The 15,504-nt window shown below is 39.9% G+C and overlaps 1 protein-coding gene across 2 annotated transcripts in view; it reads left to right on the top strand.

Annotated features, from left to right (window-relative positions):
* Window positions 1-7,295: 7,295 nt before the first annotated feature.
* LOC103673926 (UPF0547 protein C16orf87) overlaps window positions 7,296-15,504 on the top strand; it is a 28,187-nt gene continuing 19,978 nt past the window's right edge. Inside the window, exons 1-2 of one of the 2 annotated variants that reach the window (XM_040633251.1) lie at window positions 7,296-7,706; window positions 13,483-13,579. In XM_040633251.1, the coding sequence (XP_040489185.1) occupies window positions 7,641-7,706; window positions 13,483-13,579 (163 nt within the window). In that variant the 5' untranslated portion in view covers window positions 7,296-7,640. The remainder of the gene's footprint in view (window positions 7,707-13,482; window positions 13,580-15,504) is intronic. The other variant, XM_040633250.1, reaches the window with a different exon arrangement.

The raw sequence follows: 15,504 nt of genomic DNA, 5'->3' as shown, positions 1-15,504 counted from the left end.
AAAAATAAAACATTTTCATTTTTATATAAAGGCAGTTTCATATAGCTCAACTTAATACCTTCCCAGACCCTGGCAGAACATGAAGACTGAAAGATACCTAATGTACTGGAAAACTACAAGCTGCCCCTGAGTTTTGGGCTTCTTCATTGGAGGAATATGGAACCACTGAGTGTATGTATTTGTGATAGGACTCAGCCATGCAAAAATCTAGGTAAAGAGGGCTTTAGGGAGATGAGCAATCTCATCAAAAGCTCTCAGGCTCTCGGAAAATATTTTTTGAATAAAGAAATGAAAGCATGTTTCTAACACAAAAGCCGTGCACATGGTAGACATGGCACAGTGGTGCTTTTGAGTGATAATACTTACTCTGTCACACAAAGCCAGTCCCTTCTTTCATGTGTTTTCCACTCTGATTCTTTATTTTTTTAAAAATGTAAGTGGCCTGTCAGAGACCATAATTAATGGCCTCTTTATGATTTTGTAGCTAAATTGCCGTTACTCCTTCTGGGAATCACGGATTAAGTTGGGGTAAAGATACTGGGATGGTCCTCTGCCTCTCTCCCTCCTGACGATCTGCTATGTCTAATCTGTGAGGGAGAGTTAAGGAATCCTAAACACTGAGAGGTGAGAGAAGGACATCTGGAATGGATCTTACCTGGAGAGAGACCGACAGAGGGAAGGAAGGAAGGTGAGGAATGGAGGGAAAGATGGAATGGAAATCCCGTTAAGTAGATTTTGATTGTGAGCCAAAGAATTAAAGACCACGGGACGCATTACTGCAAATTAAAAAAAAAAAAAAAGTCTGTTCTTTTGGGTAGAAGCAGCCCAGTATTATGACACAAGGCTTTGTGAGCAGAGTGTCTTTCAGTTCTAATTTACTCCCCTGGCTGGGTGCCCTGGTCTGGAGTCACCTGCTCATTTTACTGCTCCATCCTTGGGTTGTCAAGGAATCTATCCAGTGTTTTTGTGGACTCCTGCTTACTCAAGAATGAAGCCAGAGATTTAGCTCAGACTGATAGGGTAACAAGGCTAAAACCAGAAGTGTCGTGGGAAGGACTTTATCTGAAAGGCAGCAATCACAAGGGTGAAGTCAAATGGTCACAGAGGGTTGGCCGGTGTGAAAGAAAGTGGTGTTGTATAGTTACTTAGTCTGGGTAGAAGTTGCTTTATGGCCATCCACCCTTCTCTCAGTTCTCAGACCCCTTTCAGACTTCCAGAGCTGGATGCTGGACTTTGGTCCAAAACAGTCAGCAGATATCCCTGTTCAGCCCAGATGAGTGGTTTCTTCCAAAAGGAACCAGTGAAATGTGATGAGACAGGGAGAGGAACAGTTATAGGATGTTGAGTTATCCTATCAATCATCCTTACCACCTCCAGCAAGGGGTGTAGACTTGAGAGGCAGAAATGGACCCTGTAGTTCTTGTGAGCAAACACATGCATTGAGTTGTGCCTGTGTTACTATTAGTGTATTTTGGTTATGTGAGATAGTAAATACCCGTTTTGCTTAAGCCATTTTGGAGAGCTGAGCTTTCCATTTTGGCAAAAGAAAGATTCCTGACTCTTAGATACCCTCCCTGAGTCTTACTTAACTTTAAAATGAAGTTCATGATGCAACCTTGCAGGGTTTGGGGAGGAAGACAGACAATTAATATAAACCACAGGCACAGAGTAGATGCCCAATAAATATGATTTAATACCATAAAAAGTAGAAGAAAAAAGGCAAAGTAAGGTGTGTGGGACACTTCTGGAGGCCCCTCTGTGTCCAGGGTAGCCCAGTTGGGCTGAGTTTAGTGCTCAACGAAGGCTGGTGCATGGCTTGTACTGTCTAGAGGTAAGCAGCTGTAAAAGAGGGCTGACTTCTTCAGTCACTTTGAGCCTGTGGCTTTTCTGCAGTAAGTGCTTCCTGACCCAGTGCACTATTGGCCCCATAGGAACAAAAGAAAAGCTCTCTTTCAGGACAAAGATGAGGCTTCTCATTTTCTTTGTCTTTACTTCGGCTTTTCTTTTTTTTAAGATTTTATTTTTAAGTAATTTCTACACTCAACGTGGGTTTGAACTCACAACCCCGAGACCAAGAGTTGCACACTTCCACAGACTGAGCCAGCCAGGCATCCCATGGCAGTTATTTGTATCTTTTTTTTTTTAAATCATTCCTTTTTGAAAATATGGAATATAAATGTCAAAAGAATCAACATGGAATGACGATCATCTGTCCACTGCCTTGGGAAAGTAGGAACTGTAGCTTTAAATGTATAACTATTTAGGAGCTATATTGGATTTTCAAGAAAAGTGATAAATTTTATACACACAAAGTCCTGCCAAGCATCCTAGTACTCTTATTCTCCTTTCCCAGAAAAGAAAACAAAGCTTTAAAAAGCTCATTGCTGGAGTGTCAAAAGAAAGAAAGGAGTGGCTACAGCTCCTCTCCCCACCATGCCCCTGAGGTAGCTTGGGTCCTGATTACAAAAGGGAATAAATAGTGGCCTCAAGGGGTGCCTGGCTGGCTCAGTCAGTAGAGCATGCAGCGCTTGATTTGGGCGTAATGAGTTAGAGCCCCATGTTGGGGGTAGAGTTTACTTAAAAACAAAACAAAAAACAGAAGTGGCTTTGACTTTTGGTTTATTATGTACACAATAGCTGTCATTAAAGGAGCTCCTGCCTGGTTCTAATTGCTTACAGTGAGACTAGAGCACCTACAGCGACTTCAACGGTGTGCATGAAAGATCTGGGCAAAGTTAGAGACAGCATCAAAAGCCAGTGGAAAGTGGAGTCTTCCAGGACCTGTCAGTATGTTGGACTCTCTCTTCCTCTTTCTGTTGGTGCTTTGAACACAGTAGCCTCCTTTCACTTCCTTTGACCTCAGCTAATTTGTTCATGCTGCTACTCCTCTTCACATCATTAACTCCACCGGTCACATGCATTTCCTCTATGCCGTCTTACCTGATTACACCACCCCGCCTTAGGTCAGGTCCCCTTGTCATGGCCTTAGGACCCCAAAATGGTTCCTTCGTAATTGTGATCACAGTAGTTATATGTTTATTTGTGTGATAGTATATGTTTGCCATCTCTGCTAGATTATAAAATTCATAACAGCGGGGCCGTTTTTGCTCACAAGATCATACCCCCAACAGGAGCACAAGGTCCAGCACATGGTAGGTATCTAGTAAGTGTTTATTAAATGAATGAGTAAGTGTTAGGGCCAGTCTCATCCACTTTGTAGAAAACCCTTGTTTTGGTATCAATGTAAGTAAGGAATATTGATAGCAAATAATTGAAAACCTAATGAACAGTGGCTTAAATAAGCAGGTTTTGTTTACTGTAACATGAAAAATTTCAAACATACAAAATACCTGAATTTTACAGTGAACACTGTATGCCAACCACCTAGATTGTACCACTGACATTTTACTATACTTTCTCACTTATCTACTCATGTAGCTATCCCTTTTTTTTTTTTAATGTATTTCAGTGTAAAGTAGCAGGTATTAGGACATTTCACCCTAAATACTTCAGCATACCTATCATTACCTAGAGTTCAGTATTGGCTTAAGGTTCTTGTTCTTGTAAATTTAAATTCAATAAAATGCCCAAATCTTAATTGTACTATTCAGTATGTTTTGATAAATGCAAACATTTGTGTAACACAAACCCCTATGAAGATACAGACTATTATTGTCAGCCCAGAAAGTTTCTCATACCTTTTCATTTTATCCCCACTCTTATCCCCTAGAAGCAAAGACTGCTCTGATTTTTTTCTACCATGGAATAGTTTTGCCTGTTCTAGAACTACACATAAATGGAATTGTACAGTATGTGCTCTTTTGTGTCAGGCTTCTTTTACTGAGCATAATATTTTTGAAATTAATCCATTTTGTTGTATGTGTCAATATTTCATTCCTTTTAAAAGCTGATTAGTATTCCATGAAATAAATATAACAAGTTATCTATTTACCTGTTTGATACATTTGTGGGTTTTTTTTTTTTCAGTTTGAGCCTATTATAAATAAAGCTGTTATGAATATTCTTGCACAAGTTTTTTTGTGGACATTTGTTTTCATTTCTCTCAGATAAATACCTAAGATTGGAAATACCAGGTCATAGGCTATGTGTATATTTAGTTTTCCTAGACTCTTTTCCAAAGTGATCACACCATTTTATACCTGCTCCCCGCCCCACTAACATTTGATGTTATTCTTCTTACCTGTTCTGGTGGGGGTGGAGCTGTGCCTTAATTTGAACTATTTTCCCTCTTTCATATTATAACGAATCTAGGGAGACAGGCCATGACTGGGGTAGGAACTTAACAATGCAGTTGGGGACCCAGGCAGTTTCTAGCTTTTGTTCATCCTTAGTGGATTGATCATAGTTCCATGCATGGTATCTGGGGTAGGCAGCCCTGCCTCTTGGTATCCTTGCCCTTGTATAACCTCTGATTGGGTGTGGGCTGGACTTAGTGACTAGCTTCTTCTTTTTTTTTTTTTTTTTAAGATTTATTTATTTGAGAGTGAGAGAGTGTGCACTGTATGTGTCCAAGGGGGTGGGTGGGGCAGAGGGAGAGGGAGAGAAATCCTCAAGCCGACTCCCTGCAGAGCACGGAGCCTGGACCGGGCTCGATCCTAGAACCCTGAGGTCATGACCTGAGCCAAAATCCAAAGTTGGATGCTCAACTGCCTGAGCCACCCAGGCGCCCCTAGTTTCTAATAGAATATAGCAGAAGTAAGGGGATGCCACTTCTGAGATTAAGTTATAAAAAGAATGTGGCTTCTTCATGTGCATTCTATCTCATTGTTTTTGCTCGGGAAAGGCAAATGGCCATATTGTGAGGCAGCTTACAATTGCCATGTTGTGAAGAGACCATGTGGATGTGATGAGGGACAGTGGGGCCTGCCAACAATCAAAAGAGTGAGCTTAGAAATAGATCTCCCCTTGTTGAGCATTCAGAGGGGACTGCAGAGCCACACCTGGATTCCTGACCCACAGAAACCGAGATAATAAATGTTTGTTGTTTTAAGCCACCAAGTTTTGGGGTAATTTGTTACATAACAATAGATAACTAACAGGACACCTCATGTCTCGTATCATAAGATGGCTTCTGTACCTTCAGGGTCTCATGCTCGACAGACACTAAGAAAAAGTATGAAAGGCAAAGGACAGGAGTTTTTTGACATCAATCTATTCATTTTTATCAGGAACTCAGAACCTTTCCAAAAAATCCCACCGAGCAGACTGGTTTATATCTTATTGGCCAAAAATAACACCACATGACCACTCTTAGTAGAAGGCAGCTAGAGAGAAGGGGGTACCTAGATGGAGTGTGCGTCATCCAACTCTCAGTCTCTGGCATATGAACCATTTCAGAAACCCCATAAAATTAAAGACCTCTTCCTTAACACCTACCTCAGCCAAGTGGCCTTTTGAGGAAATTTGCAGAAAAAGGACCTATTCAAATGAAACTTTGAGAAAACTCAGGGCCTGGATTGCAGGGCTTACATTTCTGATTTGTGCCCCACACCGTTCTCAGAAAGCTGAGGCACTATCTTCCACTGTTACTTCTATTCCCGCAGTCCTTTGCAATAGTAACTTCAGAGTCATCCTGGAAATATCCCTGATCACTCCCTGCCCCAGCAAGATGGCTCCTCAGGTTCTACTAATACTATGGTCTTCATACTTTTTTAATCCCTCCCCTCTCCTTCTTTACTGACCTTTCTTTCTCCTTTTTAAGATTTCATTGATTTATTTGAGAGAGAGAGAGTGTGCATGCACAGTGCAGGGGAGGGACAGAGAGAGAGAGAGACGGAGAAGCAGGCTCCCCGCTGAGCAGGGAGCTCATGAGGATTATGGGCTCTATCCCAGGACTCTGGGATCATGACTCAAGCCAGAAGCAGCCGCTTAACTGACTGAGCCAGCCTGACGCCCCTGACCTTTCTTTCCTTGGGTTTGATACTTAAGGCATTTTGCAGGACCAATAATTCTCAAATTCAAATTAAATCCTATTAACTCCCTAACTTAAAACCCTTATTACCCCATTGCCCTCTGGATGAAGCTTGAAGTTCTTCCCATGGTAGCAAAGACCCTGCATAACAATATGACTCACTTCCCCAGCCTTAACTCTTTGCTCTGGACTTGGTGTTCCCACAACACCAAATTGCTGACCTATCTGCCTTTGCTTACACTGTCTCATCTGCCTGGTAGGACTTCACTTTTGACTGAGAACGCCACTTGACATCCTTAGGGATTCAGCTTTGGTGACAACTTTTTCTAGAAAGCTTTCTAGGACTACTAACTCCTTCAACAGCGGGTCTGCTGGCTTCCTCAGTAGCTCAGTAGCTGTGTTCAAATCCTTTTCCCTTTATGGGGTAAAGCCATACTAGGTTGACCTAGTAGAAAAATCAAAACAAGAGGATATGGAATGAAAAATAAGTCTCCCTCCTATCCCTGTCCCCCAGTGCCTTTTCTCCAGTTTCTTAATGCGTATGCAAGTATAAATATATTTTCATATTATTTTTGCACAATCTTAAGGTGTTTTGTGCCTTGTTTTTCCAATTAACATTGTATTTTGGAGATCATTGTATCATTTCACATAGATCTATCTCATTCTTTTAAAGAGCTGCAGCAATATTCTGTTGTATGCCTATCTTGATTTGCTCACGCAATTTGTTGTTGGACATCTGGGTTGTTTCTGATTTTGCTCTGACAAGTAGTGCCACAAAGTGCAACATCTTTGCACAAATGGATTTGAGTAAGGGTGGAAAATACCTTTTCCATAGATTCTTAGGGGCAGAATTGCTAGGTTATAAGGCTAGGTCAAAGGCCAAGAGGATTTTAAATTTTGATATAAAGCTCTAAATAGTCAACCGATTTACTCTTCCCATCAACAACCCAGCTCTGCTGTATTCTAGTTAGGCCATGTACCACACTAGTCTGGATATTTTTTGAGGGCAGGCATTTCCTAGTATTCACATTTGTCTGGCAGAACTGGCCTTCAATAAATATTTGACTTAACGTTGAATTTCATGTCTTAGTGCCGAGTCCAGGGCTTGGCATATAGCAGGCTCAGCAGGTGTCTATTACAATTCCTCAATAATTAGAGTTGCTAACATTTACTGAAGTGTATTAAATGCCAGGACCTGCGTAAGCGCTTTCCCTTTCACCTCTTTCCCTCACGTTCTCCTTCCTCCCGGGGGAAAGGGCGTGTCCAGCACCACGACCCGCCCTATCTGTGCATTCGTTGGTCAAACCTGACGCCCGTTACAGCCGAGTCCCGCCCAAACCACGCCCCCACGCCGTCCGCAGGGCCGAGAGAAGGCGTTGCTATTGTGCCTCTGGACGATTCAGACAGTCTCCTCTCGTGAGAATCGGGACGCGCTCGAGGACCCGCGCGGTGCGGGTGGGAGCGCGTCGCAGAGCAGGCGCGAGAGGCCCGTGGCCGCTGCGGGCGCACGCTCTGCCCCGCCCCTCCGGCACGCAGAATCCGCGCGAGCTCGCGCACGCGCGCGCGCTCCCGTTCAAGCGTAGGTCTGGCCCGCGGGGACCCGGCGGGTGGAGGCTGGGCCGCTGAGGTACGAGGGGAGGAGCCGGAGCTGCCGCCGCCGCCGCTACCGCCACCGCCGCCGCTGCCGCCGCCGCTGCAGAAGAGGAGCATGTCTGCAACTCGAGCCAAGAAAGTGAAGATGGCCACCAAATCGTGCCCCGAGTGCGACCAACAGGTGGGCGCCGAGGGCCTGGCCCGGGGGCCGGCGGGGCGGGTGAGCGGGCGGGCGGCCGTTGCCCGCGGCCATTGGCTGTGGAGAGGCCGCCTCGCCGGGTGGTCTGGCCCTTGGGCTCGGTGGCCGCGGTGGGAGCCCGGTGGGAGGCCGGGCTGAGCCGAGGGAATGCCAGGGAGACTCCCGGGTTCGCAGTCCGGCCGGTGCCCACCTGGCGGCGTTAGCCGGGCGACCGTGTGTGTCCTGCGGCCCGTGGCGCGGGAGGGAGGCGTGGGTTTGTCTGGCGTGGACCGGGCGCCCAGTCCGGACCCTCCCAGAGTCGCGCGGCCGGCTGTGGGTGACAGCGGCGGGAGTGAGGGGGCAGTGGCCCAAGTGGGCGAGCACGGCCCCTTCAGCCCCCTTCTGGCCCGACGAGAATGCCCACGGTGCCCAACTCCGAGTCCAGGCTCCTGGCTCCGAAAGCCGCTCCTGCCACGCAGGGTTGCTTTGTTTCCATCAGATGTATACTGTGGTCCCCCAAAACTGTTCCCACCGCGACCTGGGCGGACGCTTAAATATGACAAAAGGGCCGCAATGCAATGGTTTCAAATTTGGACGTTTTTTTCCTCCTAAATGTATTTCTTTTATTTTTGACGGATATAATCGTGAATCTTTACATTGTTTTTTTGTGGAACATTATTGAGTAACTCCCCCATTGAAGCCCTTTCCTTCTGGGAGCTCCTCATTTCCCCCACCCGCCGCCGTATCCGCTGTTAAAAATTTGGCGTTTCTGCTTCATGATCTTTTAAAAAATTTATATGTAGTTTCATGAATTTTAAATGACTTCTTTCTATACAAAATTAATAGTGTCATAGCTGTGATTAAAAAATATCATTTTACTGTTTCTTAGTTTTATGCATGCCTCATTCTTTACTGGAATAATGGACGTTCCTTACAATCTATTGAGTTAAAACTCTGAATTAAAACCATCCGAAGGCCCTTATTTCATGCCAGTGTGCAGATCTGGGTGTGATTTTTTTCTTTTCTACTGAGAGAATTTTTTCAAAATGACTACCTCACTCCTCCCCTTTTCTTAAAAAAAATTTTTTTTTTCTTTAAATCAGGAGTAATTTGAAATGGCTGGAGACTTTAAAAAAAAATAACATGCTGATGTCAGTGCATTCTTTAAGAGCAATCTTGTACCTTGATCAAATCTTGTAAAAGAAAATGTTACATGTTTTATTCAGTATCTTTTATGGGCTATGGTAGAAATGCAAGGAAGGAAGATTGTGCAAGGAGAATTACAGTTTATTGATATTATGAGTTTATTGAGTATGCAGTATAAAAACAATTTAGTCATGTTTGCTGAAGTAGAGTTAAACTTCCATTCTTACCATTTGACTAAGTTTACCACTTAAACTGAATTTGTTAAATTCTGACAAAATTGGACTTTGTGATTTAAGTCTCTTTGCAGGAGATTATATCAATATTTAAATCATTTCCATTTGTTCCAATTAACTGTGCTGAAGTATAAGGTTTACATGTTATGCTTTATGCATTCCAGTTTCTGTAGGGTGCAAGTTATTGCAAAGCTTGACCTTGTTTTACTTGGCATAAAGTAATCTTTTGGGAAAAGTAACCTGTTTTTAATATCCTGGTTAAAGAAAAAGGAAAGGACAATAACTTGTTAGGAGTCCCTGTAATTGTTCAACAAAATGTGCTCAACATTTTATTTGGAAACATATATTAATTTTGTTATACACACACAACACATCCTCCCGCCTCCCCAGCTGCTATAACAAAATACCATAGGTTCAGTGGCTCAAACAATAGAAGTTTATTTTCTTACAGTTCTGGAGGCTGGAAGTCGAGATCTGGCAGAGAGAGAGCTTTCTGGGTCCCTTCTTGTAAGACCGCTAATCTCATCCTAAGGGCCCCACCACCATGACTTTAAACCTGATTATCTAACCTCCAAATACTTTCAGACTGGGGGTTAGGGCTTCAACATATGAATTTGGGAGGAGGGGGACGACACAATTCAGTCCATAGCAAGCTACTACGTAATTTAGAATGTTGGTTTTGTTCTTTATTGTATTTAAGAGAATATAATACACATAGGGACTAATTAAAACTTTTGGTGATTCTTAAATTTGATTTATCTTTTACTATGTGTAACTTGTTTGAAGGAAATAAAAGACTAATTTTAGCTTTCTAATTATTGGAAAGTATGAGCTTCTTATAAATGAGAAAAAAATTATAATCCAGAAAGCCATTTTTTAAACATCATTAGATTACTGTTATTCTAAGTTGTGTGATGAATATTAAAATAGAACTTAGGTATAGTTTATAAACTTTTGGATATGTAAAATCTTTAAAGTTTGAGGAGATTGTACCAGTTAAATAGATTTACATATGTTCTGTGTCTGTGTGTGTAGGTTTAAAAACAGGTAGAGATCAGCAAACAAGAAAGACCTAGATTTTCAGTTGTTTTATAACACCCCCTTTACATGTCTGCGTTGAAAATACCGTTCTGAAACATCTAAACCACAATACTTTTCATTTTCGAGAGGTTTCACATCCAGTAGCTTAAATTACTGAACCATTTTGTATGTAGTAATATTCAAGATTCTTGTTAGTTGTCTAGTTATCTTTTGTGTATGTTTCTGTTTTTGCCTTATTTTTTTAAATAGAGCAGCTTTTTTTTTCTATTTATAGGAAATTTTATGTGTTGCAAACATGTCTACTGTAGGGCACTTTGATTCTGTCAGCAGCAAGAATGTAAATGAGTTCTCTGTAATGTGGTTATTTTGAACTTCTAAAAATCAGTGAAACAACGTAGACCAGGATCTTGTTTCTTGCACTTTTTTTTACCCTTTTTTAAAAACTTGTTTGTAGCCGTTCTACTTGTAAACATAAAAACAACCTAATGTACTTTTCAAGGGATAAATTGATGAAAAATAAGTCATCAATTAACAAAACTTTGGGTTTTTTTTTTTTTTTTTCTATTTTAAAATCCTGAGAGTATAGCATTAGAACTTTCCTTAGTTTCATGCTTGGCATTACACTGAAATTTGAAGGAAATGTGGGTTTTTTGTTTGAAAACCAGGATATACTGTAAAGAGATTAGTATTACTGAAGTCCACCCTCTTTAATAATTCTTTTTCTAGGATTTGGGTTGTGGTAGTGGTTGGTTGTATTTTTTCAAGGTTGTGTTTGGGAGAAGGAACTTTCCATTTTAAAAGGAACTTTAGGATGACTTAGCTGAGGCACATAAATGTTTCTTGATAATAAAACACTCTCTAAGTGAAAATCAGCCTATCAATTAGTGTTTGTTCATTCTTTCATCCCAAAGCCTTATGTACGTGTCTCAGATACCTAAGTGCAGCCCTCTGTTAATTTAGGATATGCGTTGGTGTATTTTTCTTGTATATAAGACAAGACCTAAATTTAAGTTTGTTCAGTTTTAGTAGCTGGAAGAAAATACTTGCCAAGTAGCAAAGGATCTTTTGAATAAGAACATCATGTTTCTGTGTTTTTTGGATAACATTAATTTAAAACAATTTATATTACAGTGAATGTACTTAATGATGTGTGTAAGTATAAAGGAAATGAGTCAGTACCTTTGAGTTTAGTTTCTATGAAGATGTGAAATTTTTAAAATGACAAACATCTATTTTGGGTGCATTTTACAGTATTAAAAAATGTAACATTTCATATTCTGTCCTGGCATGAAAGAATCTTATCACATTCTTAAAAAGCATGCTATTTGACCTATCTGGAGTTTGATTATTTTTTTATAGGATTCATTGTTATTTTTCTTAAATGCAAACTAGAGATCCTTTGTTCAGTATTTTTATGCGAAGAAAAAGAATTCTGCCAAATACTAATTTAGCCTAATTAGATCAAGTATTTATATTTCAGACTATGAAGCATTCTTTATATACATGGATACAAAGCTTTCTTTCTTTCTTTCTTTCTTTCTTTCTTTCCTTTCTTTTAGAGAGAGCATGCACTCAAGTGGGGGGAAGGGTAGAGGGGGAGAGAATCCTCAAGCAGACTCCCCACTGATCATGGAGCCCTGTGCAGGGCTCAATCCCAGGACCCCGAGATCATGACCCAATCCAAAATCAGGAGTCAGCCACTTAACTGACTGAGCCACCCAGGCGCCCCGGATAAAAAGCTTTATAATTGTAACTAAACTTTTACACAAGCAGAGCAATGGGCGAATGGAATTTATCTTACAAAGTGAATTGGAATTTTCTGGCCATAAAATACTTCTTGTTGAGATTAATTTCTTGTTTTTGGTGAACATGTCTTGATTTCAAGGATCATTAAAGTTAATATTAGTGAAATGATTGTGGAGAAATCAAAACATTTTAAAAATAATTTTTAATAACATTTGGCTTTTGAAAAATCATTATAGACTTGAAATAGAGAAAGGAGCTACTTGTAATTTACACATTTAGAAACAGAAGTTTGAAGAGCTTAAGTGTTTTATCCAATGTCCTTCCTGGAGCTGAGACTGAAAGATCCTAGATCTTGACTCCTCCTACATTCTCTTTTGTTTGTGCTATGCTTTTGCCCCACAAAGTAGTTGTTGTAAACTGTTCTTTTTTTGTCAGTGGTAATTGGCATCTTGCCCTCTCATATTAGAACCAGAGTCATTTTCAGTACTTTCCCTTTAAAAAATTTTATTTTAAGGAAAGTATGATTGGCATACAAGTTACATTAGTTTCAGGCGTGCAACGTAGTGTTTTGACAACCCAATAGGTTATGCTATGCTCACCATAAATGTAACTACTGTCTGTCACCATACAAGGCTATTCCAGTACCACTGACTGTATTCCCTGTGCTCTACCTTTCAGCGCAGTGACTTATTCTATAATTAGGAACCTGTGCCTTCCACTTCCCTTCACCCATTTTGCCCATTCCTCTACCCACCCCCCCCCCAAGGGGCCATCAGTTTGTTCTCTGTATCTATGGGTCTGTTTCTGCTTTTGTTTGTTCATTAGTTTTGTTTTTTAGATTTCACATACAAGTGAAATTGTATGATATTTGTCTGTTTCTGACTTACTTCACTTAGCATAATATTTTCTAGATCCATCCATGTTGCATCTGGCAAAAATCTCATTCTTTTTTATGTCTGAATAATATTCCAGTGTGTGTGTGTGTGTGTGTGTGTGTGTATCCACATCCACGTCTTCATCCATTTGTCTATGGATGGACACTTGGGTTGCTTCCATATCTTGGCTATTATAAATAATGCTGCAATAAACCTAAAGGCGTGTTTCTTTTCAAATTAGTGTTTTTGTTCTCTTTGGGAAAATAGTGGAAGTATTTTCCCCTTTTGAAAATAGGTCTGGCACATCTACCTTTTCTCCATTTCCATTCTCATTATTCCATTTGGGCCCTCATTCTTACGCTGGCGTTACTTTACTTCCCAACCATGCTCCCTTTTCCAGTTGGTGTTAATAACTGCTATCAAACAGATATTTTAGGAAATACTACCATTTTTCCACATATTTTCCCTTGTTCTGATTTTGTTATGGTTTTCTATTGGTCCCTCCCATCAGCACATGTTTATCATGCATTTTCTATATACATGGTGTTGTAAAGCATTAGGAGAATGTGAAGATGTATAGGACACAATACCAGTCTCAGTTTGTTGTAAGGAGGTGAGATTTTGATAAATCTGTGATTCCTACTTTGGTAATTTATCATTCAGTTCAGGAGACTACCTACACACTGCTAAGTTTAATAGAAAAATAGTAATAATACACTTTTTCTTATTTTTGTACAGGTTCCTGTTGCATGTAAATCTTGTCCCTGTGGTTACATATTTATTAGCAGAAAACTTTTAAATGCGAAACACCCAGAGAAGTCACCACCTTCTACAGGTAATTTTGAGAGTTTACCACATATTTAGCTTTTCAATTTAGAAGTGTAAAATTAATTTTTTGTCAATATATTATTTACATCTTTGTTGAAGTTAAAAATTAAAACCTTTTGAAGTATGCCTGTGGTTTTTATTAGCTGTTGTAAATCACCTATGATATTAGTTTTCTCCTCATTCCATTTAAATGTTAACTTCCTTATAATGCTGGTAAATCTTACAGCAAATTTTCTTTTTTTTATTATTGGAGGATGGAGAGCCATTGAAGGGTTTTAAGCAAGGGAGTGATCTGATCTGATCTGATTTCTAAAAATAAAGAACTAGTTTAATTAAGGTATAATTGACATTCAATAAATCGCACATATTTAAAGTGTACAGTTTGATATGTTTTGTCCTATGATTACACCAGTCACCACAATCAAGATAATGAACAATGTTCATCATTTCCAAAAGTTTTCTAGTTCCCCTTTGTTACTTCTCCATGCTACCCCCACCCCCAGATAACCACTGATGTGCTATCTGTCATTATTTCTAGAACTTTATATATAAATAGAATCATACAATATGTACTCTTTTTTTTGCCTGGCTTCTTTCATTGAGCATAATTTAAGATTCAGCCATATCGTTGTGTGTATCAGTAAGAATTAAATCCTTTTTAATGCTTAGTCGTGTTCTTTATAAGTATATACCACAATTTGTTTATCCATTCACTGGTTAATGGACATTTGGTTTTATCCTCCTCAGTGCTAGTAAAATTTATAACGACTTACAAAATTTTTTTGAACTAGTGACTGGAAAAATATAACTTGATTTTGATATGAATATAATTTTTAGACATATTGGTTATTTTTTATAATTCTCTGATTTAGAATATCTAAAAAATACTTTTTTTGGAATTTTACTTTCCCATTAGTGTAGACCAATTGGATTTAGTCAAAGGATTGAATTTTGAAATTCAAAAAGGTGAAATTTTGTTGTTTATCCTTAGATAAAATCAGAACAGTGATGATCTCCAAATAAGAGTAGATTGATTACAAATAAATTTTGAGTACCTGCTGTATGCTAGGCACTGTTCTAAGGCTTGGGCATAAAGTAATGAATGAATACACTGTCAAGGCAGGTTCACTGCTGTTATGGAGCTTACATTCTTATAGGCATGACATAGACAATGAACAAATAAACAGGGAGAATACCAGCTTGTGATAAATGCCTTGTAGGAAATTAAAATAGATTGCTGTCCTAGCATGTGACTAGAAGACTACTTTTGATTGAGTGATTGGAGAAGGCCACTCTGAGAAGGGACATTTAAACTGAAGCTGAATTGAAACAAGGGGCTAGCTATGATAAGATCAAGGAGAAGAACATTCTTGACAGATGAAATAGCAAATGCAAAAATTTTAGGGCTGGAAAAAGTTTGGTATATTTTAAGAACAAAAAGGCCTGTGTGGTTGCCGTGTTGACAGTAAGAGCAGGGTAGTGTGGGAGATGAGGCCAGAGGGATAGGCAGAGGCCAGATTGTGTAGGGCTTTGTAACCTGGAGTAAGAAGTTTTGGATTTTGTTCTTAAAATATGAGGACAGACTATTCCTAGGATGTGGGATGGAATGAGGGGTAGGTAGCATGCTTGGATCTGCCTTTCAGAAATTCCATTTTGGCTGCTGTCTAGAGAATAGTTTGTTGGGAATACAAGATAGAAGTGGGCTATTGCAGTGTGTTAACTGAGTGAGAATGCTGGGTTAGAGAGTGCTTCGGTTATAGTAGCAGATGATTCAAGAATTATTTATATTTACGTCTGTGAGAGGTCTGTTTATTCTAGGTTTATATAGAAGTGGCAAGAAAGTTATTTAATTCCATTTCTGCCTTTGTTTGAGTTTGTTCCCTTTCATTATGAGAATCAAGACTTTGCTTGGTTAAGATATATAGAAATCAT

Source organism: Ursus maritimus, unplaced genomic scaffold (genome assembly GCF_017311325.1).
Source record: "Ursus maritimus isolate PB19 unplaced genomic scaffold, ASM1731132v1 scaffold_19, whole genome shotgun sequence".
Lineage (NCBI taxonomy): Eukaryota > Metazoa > Chordata > Mammalia > Carnivora > Ursidae > Ursus > Ursus maritimus.
Note: the sequence above shows the minus strand (reverse complement) of the source record. Positions and strands in the feature narration are given on the sequence as shown.